This window comes from Apium graveolens, unplaced genomic scaffold (genome assembly GCF_009905375.1).
Source record: "Apium graveolens cultivar Ventura unplaced genomic scaffold, ASM990537v1 ctg5279, whole genome shotgun sequence".
NCBI classification, from domain to species: Eukaryota; Viridiplantae; Streptophyta; class Magnoliopsida; order Apiales; family Apiaceae; genus Apium; species Apium graveolens.
Window position 1 is genome coordinate 64494 of NW_027418908.1, and position 10055 is coordinate 74548.

A 10055-nucleotide genomic window follows, 5' to 3' on the forward strand; every position below is an offset into this window, starting at 1 on the left:
TACAATTTAAATTTCAAAATATGCCTAATTATTTTCATCTTTCTCCTTTACGTGTTATCACATGTAGAATAAAAATCAAGAGTTCTACATACGAAACAATTTTGATTTTGGAGATGCCTTTCTGGTTAACAAAGACTTGCCAAATGCTGACAATGTGCAAACAGACCTTGATGAGGTATATACTTAATATATGTAGAATTATTTAGATATTGATATATTCTGCATGATTATGTACATATTTCTCCTTCACGTGTTATCGCATGTAGAACAACAATCAGGACTACTACATCGGAAACAGTTTTAATTTTGGAGATGCCTTTCTAAACAAAGACATGCAAAATGCTGACAAGGCGCACATAAGCCTTGATGAGGTAATTATTTAGATATTGATACATTGCTGCAAATACACAGAGGACTAATTGTTTGTTGAGGAGTGTCTCAGAAATAGCTTCTCATCTTCAAATTTAACCAGAACAATATATTAAAAGACTTTTAAATTTATAGTACATTTGTTTCACAGAGAGATTTTGCATATCCTCAAATCGATTCTGTTGTCCCTGAGCAGAAAAACGAATCAACTGATGCTGAGGTAAAATTAACATAAATTTATGTTCTGCTCTTTCTCTTCTATACATCTTGTCTTAGAATTTAAAATTTCTACAAGTGTGCATGAATATCTTCATCTTTCTCTTTTACGTGTCATCGCTTGTAGAACAAAAATCAAGACTACGACGTCGGAAACAATTATGATTTTGGAGGTGCCTTTCTGGTAAACAAAGACATGCCAAATGCTGACAAGGTGCCCACAAACCTTGATGAGGAACTGACTTAATATTTGCAAAATTATTTAGATATCAATATATTTCCGCATGATTATCTTCATCTTTCTCCTTTACGTGTTATCACATGTAGAACAAATATCAAGACTACTACGTTGGAAACAATTTTGATTTTGGAGATACCTTTCTGGAAGAAAAAGATATGCCAAATGCTGAAAAGGTGAACACAGACCTTGATGAGGTATAGACTTAACATATGAAAAATTATTCAGATATCAAAATATATTGATGCATGGACAAGTGGGGATATCTTGCTCAAATATTCTCAATATATATATATATATATATATATATATATATATTTTGCTCAAATAAGAACTTCTTAAAATGAGAATTATGAGAACTTGTAATCTTGGTAGTTAAAGTTTGTAATTTTATAAAATTTAAAATTTTTACTTTGCACAAAATCATCAATTTCCGAATTCAAAATTTTACCTTTTTAAAAGTCAGCAATTTTAATTACGAAAATTCTTACGATTTTCAATTACTAAGTGGGGATCCCAGTGGGGATCTCGTCCCATTTTTGGGCACACCAAAGTACAATATCAATCTTTTCAATAGTTATTGAGAATATTGGGGTAGGAGGGACTCGCTTGAGTCCTCCGGTAACCAGGGATATCAGGATCTGATATCATGTTAACATCATAGTCATTTCACGTGAAACAAGCAATTACTAATATTTTACAAATACATAGCATTAAACTTGATAACTCCGCTAGTATGAGATGTTGATATATGTTTCATGTTAAATGGAATTAAGAAATTACAATACCAGGTGTTAAAATTGAACATGAGTCTCTTAGCTTTTCATCTTCAATGCTAAACTAATTAATCCTGTATATGACAAATATTATAGTATCATGATAATGGATGCAACACTGGGACTCCCCATTTTGAATCGAAAGGAAATCATCAGTCTAATTATGATCAGCAGGTATTATCCTAGCTTACAGTAGTAGCTTAGCATTTAAAATTTTAAACTACAAATATCTATACAATTTTACTTTTACCTCATAATTAAATTAATAATTCCCGTGTGAAATTTTATTAGGGAATGGGCGAGGATTTTTGGGCGTGGTTGCTTTCTGAATGACAACAACAACTTTGGAGGACTTGCATCAACTATTTGGAACTATTTCCCCCTTGGTTTGATAAAAAAAAAATTATGCTCGCAGCGATTGCGTAATGACAAGAAAAATCTTGTGGTTTTAATAATTGATTCGCTTAGTTCATACTCTGACGATTGGTTTTAAGACTTCAATTATGTTACTTTAATTTTTCAATTTTATTATTTATCTAGAAAATATTATGTGAAAATTAGGTTTATGAAAACATACCACCTAATATTATAGTTTCAGATATAAAATCTGTGATTAATGAGATCGAAGATTCATCTAAACTTTCATGGAATCGAGTTGTTTATGTCTTTTTCGCTCAGGTTTCTAATAGTAACAGTTTCGATTAATGAGAAGAAAGGCGAGTTTCTGTTCAATCTTTTTACCTCTATTAGAAGTTATTGTCGATAACTTGAAACAGTTTCGATTAATGAGAAGAAAGGCGAGTTTATGTTCAATCTTTTTACCTCTATTAGAAGTTATTGTCGATAATTTGAAACAGTGTATCCACGGAAATTCTAAAAAATCTTTTAGGCTTATTTCTATTGTTTCTGAATTTCTTTTCCAAGATTGACAAATTATGAACTGTCTTTTGTTGTCGAAAGAAATTTCTTGTGATATTTACCACCATCACAATTTTGATGCAAGAGTTCCAAATCTCCAAAAATACCATAAAAAACATTCCGAAGAAAACCAACACCAACACATACACTAAGAAAACCAACACGTAGTAAACTCGGGAATCGTTACGCATATACCCGTTGTTATGTTTGTGTGCGTTTAGGGATTTACGAAATGTAAAACTTGTAATTTTGAATTCCACTTACCGTAACTGTAAAAAACTTCTTTCGTAGTTTGTAAATATATAAAGATCGTGTCAAGGTGATTTACGGTTTCGGAGAAAAGTCCGTTTTAGTGAACAATGTCGAGAAAGCCAAACTGTTACGTGGTACTGACAGGGGCATAAACATGGCCCTCAATTTTTTTTAAAACTTATAAACCATGAACAGTTGATAACCTATACAGCGAGGAAGACCTCTTTAAAATTTGAACTTAAAATGTTAAATTTTAGATTTAACAAAAATATCGGAGTCAAGGTCATGCAAAGAGTAATCACCAAAAATGCTTACTGCCTAAAAACTGCTATCTCCGGTTTTTTATTGCACTTCCTAAAAATATATTTTTGAGTAATTTTATTCTAGACACTCTGTAGATCGTGCACGTAAAGACGGTGTGTCAATTGAGTTAACTATTTGAGAAAAATCAATATATTTAGTAAAAGTGGTGCAAATAGTAAAACCCCATAGTTGACCAAACTTTTAATATATTTTTCATCTAATTAAATAAATGTTTTCAAATTGTAACTTTTATGAAAAATATTAAAAATACATACACAAGAAGCTCCTTGAGATGGTTTGGTACTTAAATATCAATTTTCTAATTTATTAAAGATATAAGAGTGTGAGACGCATAATAGTAACATTGAGGAAACTAAACTCAAGAAGCCACAAGATTACAACAATAGCTAATCCAAAATATTAGAATATTTGCATGACAAAATTCAGAATTATTGTTCCAAAATTTTTAGGAAAATCATCGTATGAGTTTTAAACTATACTTCTATTGATTATTATCTTCACATCAAATATAATGACTTGCAAAATTCATGTCTTTGTATTTGTGTTTCGAATTTTAGAATATATATGCAACTATTTCTTTTTCGGTATTCCTAGAAGGTGAAATCATTGGTTACTCTACGAATATCAGGCAGTCGCAAAATCAAAAGACATTTTTAGAATACCATGAAAACATAAGTACAAAAATAAAAACCTTTAACTTAAAATGCAGTTTGGTAGAGGATATAATCCTTGAAGGGAAAAATAATCTGGAATACTAGTTGCATGAACTGTACTTCTTTTCTCTTTTTCGTGGACATTTCATGTAGTCATGAGCAGTTGCTTTGCATTGTTTACCCTTCTAAGGCTTCTTATTTGCATTATTCATTGCCTTCTCTTTTAGACTGATATATCTCTTCAAGGCTGACCCTTTATTTTTACATATGTTTGGTACTTTAACCTTGACATCTTGTGTCAGCTTCTGACCAACTACATTTGCCATAAACTCTGCTTTCGACATAACACCTCCACTACCATCACCATCATCCATATTAGTACTTAATTGCTTTACTGTCGAATGAACATGATCCAGCTTATCTAAATCTGTACCAGCTTTGTTAACCACTTTACGGAATTCAAACCTGATATGACTAACTTTGACTGCAACCTTTTGTATTTTAAGATGATCTTCGGAAATAACAAAAGACACTGAAGAACTGCCACTTTCAGCAATTTTCATCCAACGATTGAAAACCATATTTTTGGGGAATTTAACTAATCCAATTTGTTTTAAACCACAGAAATACCACACATAAAAAACTTATTGCATGAACACACATCATGATCATAGCTGACACTCACCTGCAAAATTTAATCAAATATAATAATCACCAACACAGAGTATACTATGTAATTAATGAAATATCATACAATTACCTTAAAGATTTTATCTTTCACTTTAACATCTCTGATTTCCAAACAAGTAATGCCGTCAATTTCTTCACTCATTTTCTTGATTTGCATATTCAAACAAGAAGAAATAATCTCATCTTGAAGTTTATAAAAAATAGCTCTTGTAAACAAATCAGTGGCATCATCTTCAATGAACCACTCTGAAACAGTAATTGGCAGGCTTGAATTGGACTCATGGTTTAATCTACGAGTTTCATTCCGCCGCTTATCCATAGCATTTTCAAACCGAAACCAGAATTCACATAAAGTACTCCCTTATCTATAAAACTGACTAAAGAAAAAATTCTCACTTTTAGACCGCGAGGTAGTTCTCATTTACCCAAACACAGGTTCACCTCAAAAATACGCAGGAATCCAAGACTTTCTAAGCGAATACATTTTTCCTAACCACTTGTTCCATTCAAGTTTAAACTCTTTCATAACTGATAACCACCCTGATTCAAACTCATCAGGCTCAATAGTTGAAGACCAGATAAATTTCTTCATCTTCTCCATAAAGTCAGTTTCCTTACACAATTGATTGCCAAGCTGACAAATAAATTACAGCAAATACAAAAATCAAACAATGAAATCACTTCAACAACTTAAAAACGATAAATAAAAGAAGCCAAAAAAGCCAAACAAAGAAAATCAATATTACCAACAAATAATATTATAGAAGCGAAATCAGTGATCATTTTCAAAGAAGATGGTATTGGTTAAAAAATATAAATCAATCTAACAAAAACAGTAACAACCAAATGCAATAAATCACCAAAATAAAAAAATAAATTTAAAAATTATCATCTAACATACCTTAAGAGGGGATTTCTGGATTATATGCCACATGCATAAACGATGCTTAGTGGCAGGATATTCATTGGTTGCTTTAAAAACTTCAGGAACAGCAGCTTTCATTGCATGACACTGGTCAGAACCATAAGAATATGATTATGCTTTATTGCTTCAAAAAATGCTGAACGCCCATGTATAATGACTGTTATCCTTCTTAACAAGAAGACATGCAGCAAATGTGACACATAGATCATGTTTATCCACACCGGTAAAAGGAGCAAAGATCATGTTATACCTGTTAAAATAAACACAAAATGGTCAAAAAGAATCATACAATTAAAAAAAAACCTAAAATGGTAGAAAATATACCGATTTGTATTAAATGTAGCATCAAAGGATACAACATCTCCATTTAATTCATAATTTCTTCTAGCAGTAGCATCAGCCCAAAAAAGATTCGTTAAATGACCCTCACAATCAACATCATATGCATAATAAAATGATTCACATGTCTCATGTAAAACTTTAAACTTTTCCAGCAATATCTGTGCATCAGCCTCACCAACATAACACCTTAAATCTCTATTAAAATTCTGAAAATCATGTACCGAAGCACCAATATTGCCATAACCACCAACCTGTTCCTTCATCAAAGTAAAAGATTTACTAGTACCAATATTCACTTTAGCAGTATCAACAACATGTTAGCGCATACGATGAGTCATTTCTCTATTTGCTTTCAAAAATTGAAGACCATCTTCAGAAGCTAACGGATGATTGTGTTTTTCCTCAAACACTGCAATAACATACTTGTCGGACCAATACGTTTGAAAACACATATTGCTTTACATCCGCACCTCCCTGAAACAGTCCTCCTACGCTTAACAATTTTACTAGAACTTTCATCTAAATTTCTAGGCAGATCATTAAAACCATCTCTCCCACAAATAATATATTTTCTCAAAATTATTTCATCCCTATCATCTTTCATTTCAATATTCAACCTCACATTAAATCTAGACAACCTCCCATATTCCTTGTAAAATTCAATACCTTTTTCCAAACTATCAAAACTCTGATTAACCTCTGGTTTAGAAATATCACCACTATACTTTGGAATGTAATACTTATGACCACCATGTGTAATATTAAAACACGAAATAGAAATCTCACTTTCAGATAAACTGTTACCGCCATTAGATACATAATCACCTACTAAACGGCTAATATGAGACGAATCACCGCAACTGGAACCTAAAAACATATAAAAAATTCAGTCATAACAAACTAAAATATATTAATATAGCATAATTAACCAACAATCACTAACAATACACTTGTTTACAATTACAAATAAAAAAGCAACATCAATGATAACAAATGTACCACATGTAAAATTAATTAATAACTACATTATCACTAATCGTAGTCAAATAATCAGTTAAGGCTTAAGACATAAGCAAATGACACTGATTCACATAAAATTATAATCACTAAAAAAAATACCAATAATAACTTACAAATTCAATATACATAAGAAATAAAACTACAAACGCACTACAATCAAAGTTAGCTCACAACACATAATCACTAATAATAGTCGAATAATCAGTGAAAGTAACTATTAAATTTTACATTTAAACTACTAAATCAACTGAAAGGTATGAAACACATAAAAAGAGTTTAAAACGCAAGTAATTACCTTAATTCATAGAAATTTTCAACAAATCTGAAGTAATCGTGCTTTAGAATACCTATGAAATCAATCGATTACAAAAAATGAAAAGAAACAAGATATGAACTTAGTGAGCTCAGTGATAATCACGAAAAAGAAAAATTGAAGAAAGATAGAGAATGTACGGGATGCGGAAATTGATAGAGAAAACTTAGAGAGAGAAATAGTATAGAGAGAAAGAATAGAAATAAATGGTGACCTTGAAATTAATTAGACCATATAAATGTCTTCAAGGTTTTGAATTAATAACAAAATAAACGGATCGGATGAATCTTTGGGAAAAAAATAAATGGCTGTGATTTCATTCTACTTATATAATAAGAATTATTTTCATTTCAACAATTGCTTATATACATACATATATATATATATATATATATATATTGCTCAAATAAGAACTTCTTAAAATGAGAATTATGAGAACTTGTAATCTTCGTAGCTAAAGTTTGTAATTTTATAAAATTTAAAATTTTTACTTTGCACAAAATCATCAATTTCCGAATTCAAAATTTTACCTTTTTAAAAGTCAGCAATTTTAATTACGAAAATTCTTACGGTTTTCAGTTTCAGAAGTTCTCTTTAGAGCACTATCATATATATATATATATATATATATATATATATATATATATGTGTGTGTGTGAACCTCAAATAAATTGTAATCCATAAAATAATAACCTCACTAAAATACTATTTTATGGAGTCCCAACATAATCAACACAATATATTTTTACATCTAATGAAGTAATACACTAGCTAAAATATTATATTTTCTCTAGTTTATAATCACTACTTATACCTATATCAATCACTAGTTTGTAATTTTTATTCTAAAATTGGTTTGTATTTGAAAATTGTCGTATATATATATATATATATATATATATATATATATATATATATATATATATATATATATACTGTGGTGTGAATTTCAGTTCTCTTTTTTTTATTTCCTTTAATATATTTTGAAGAGATTTGAACCTGAGCAATATTTTAAACCTTTTCTTGTCAAGGAACTAAAAATTCTTATAACCTTTTTTTGCTAATTGTTTTGGACTAATTAACGTAAATCATATTTTTTTGTGGGTCCTCGAACCAAATATTCTTTGAAATTTATAGTCAACCAAAAGCGGACAGAACTTCGATTCAGCTAATCCATACATATCACACTTATATATTCAATCTAATATTTATTTTAGTATTTTTAAGAAGATATTGTTTGAACTACTTGTTATAATTTTTTTTTAATAAAAAGGTATTGCTAAAAAGGTATTGCTCATCTATTAAATGCCATAATGAATTTGAGATTATTCTATAAGAAAAATGAAGGTGCTCTTGTCTTTATATTTAACCCTCCACCTGTTTATATCGAAAACTCAACTATTGAAAATTTAGCTTTATCCAAATTTCATTTCACGAAATCAATAGGAAAAAGATTTCATATGAAAAAAGAATTATCAATAAAAATTTTCTTGAATAAAAAAATCAAAATTTATTTTAAACCCCGATTTATTACACTAAACAAATTTTTCTAACCTTTCACTTTCCATTTACAATAACTACAATTTTTTGTTAAGAGTACAACCTTGAGCATAACCACTGGCGTAGCTAGAAATTCGAGCCACAAGTTCAAAAATTTTGTAAAGACCAAGATGAATGTAGAAAATAATTTAGAATTATTAACAAAATATTTATAATGAACAGATTCTACCATAATGCACAATGGTATGGGGTCAAATCACAATTTATTACTGTAAATCTATATTTTCAAAGGAGTCAAGGTAAAACTTATTTATTATAACTTTTTTCCTAATTAAATTCAAACATTCAAAATTTCTGTTTTTCAAATTTCAGTGGGGTCAGTTGCCCACACACCCAATACGCCGGAGGATAACAAGTAACAATTTCGCCCAAATTTTACCAATTAAGCTGAGCCCATACTTCACCGCGATTAGGCTGAGTATGCGAATGCTATGTTTTTACTTTATTAATTTTATGTATATTTTCTACTTGTATAGTCATGAATTTCTGTACCAGCAGAACATGTGAATTTTGTCTATGTTAGTCAATTTTAAAATCATAAAAACGATAAACTTTAACTTACGTGTATCGTTTTCTAAAATTCATATCCAATTTCAAATAATGATAAAATTCTATTTTTATTATAATGCGAGTTCGAACGCAATAATATTTTACTTTATTGAGAAATTATGACGTACTCCTTAACTTTTTAAGGAAGATATTATATAAAAAAAAGTCAATTTAATTATAATTTATCACAATGTTGGTCATGTACTAAATGCCCCTAGCTAGATCCCCTACGCTGTATATATTTAGGCACATTGGATAAATTACACCTACATCTGTATATTAGCCCATACACTCTCGAAATTTTGGTCCCATCACTATTGCATATACATTTCAATTCATTTCGAGTGTGAGATATGGAGATTTCTAAGTTAAATAATCAAAACAATGGTTCTAACAATGGAAGTACTAAGGAAAAAATGGTGACCATTTTGGTGGTGGACGATGATAGAACCTGCTTATCTCTTATTGCTAGTTTGCTAAAGGGATGCGCCTATCGAGGTGTGTATATAAACTCTATTCATTTCTTGTTTATAAAATCTGCTAATAATTCATATTTTAATTGTACGAGTTAAAAACAAGAGGAAATTATAAAAAAATTGCAGAAGATTTGGTTCATTTTGACTGATTTTTAAATTACCATCTCAAATCTTTTGATGTGGCATACTGATCTTTCTAGAATGTAGTATCAGATGCAGTCATGGACTTTTTCTAAGATCTTTAGATTTTAAATGAGCTCGTTACTTAACAGATTTTGCGTCTAATATTTTCTTGTTTTGTTTTCTCATAGTATTGACTGCCAAGGATCCTCTGGATGCTTTGCGCATCCTACGGACTGGAGTCATTAAGTTTGATCTGGTGGTATCTGATGTCCACATGCCAGGCATGGATGGGTTTGAACTACAAAGATGGA

General features: G+C 30.0%; 1 protein-coding gene and 1 long non-coding RNA gene across 2 annotated transcripts; one reads left to right on the forward strand and one right to left on the reverse strand.

Moving 5' to 3' along the window:
* The first annotated feature begins 220 nt into the window (after positions 1 to 220).
* Positions 221 to 589, forward strand: LOC141702550 (uncharacterized). The gene is made up of 2 exons (XR_012567181.1): positions 221 to 371; positions 521 to 589. It is a non-coding gene; the product is annotated as an uncharacterized LOC141702550 (long non-coding RNA).
* Positions 590 to 4878: 4289 nt separating this feature from the next.
* On the reverse strand, positions 4879 to 9457 carry LOC141702554 (protein FAR1-RELATED SEQUENCE 5-like). The gene is made up of 6 exons (XM_074506219.1): positions 9436 to 9457; positions 6127 to 6570; positions 5686 to 5998; positions 5536 to 5611; positions 5338 to 5448; positions 4879 to 5070 (listed from the first exon to the last, which is right to left on the reverse strand). Exons 1-6 carry the CDS (start codon positions 9455 to 9457, stop codon positions 4879 to 4881), a joined length of 1158 nt encoding a protein of 385 aa, XP_074362320.1.
* Between the last annotated feature and the right edge of the window lie 598 nt (positions 9458 to 10055).

What these genes read in the sequence shown, in the direction of transcription:
- LOC141702554 (XM_074506219.1), bottom strand. Translation starts at nt 9,457, where the DNA reads ATGGGACCAAAATTTCGAGAGT. An exon ending in GCTACATTTAATACAAATCG is followed by an intron (nt 5,612 to 5,685) that starts GTATATTTTCTA and finishes TTATTTTAACAG; the next exon opens with GTATAACATGATCTTTGCTC. An exon ending in CATTTGCTGCATGTCTTCTT is followed by an intron (nt 5,449 to 5,535) that starts GTTAAGAAGGAT and finishes GGTTCTGACCAG; the next exon opens with TGTCATGCAATGAAAGCTGC.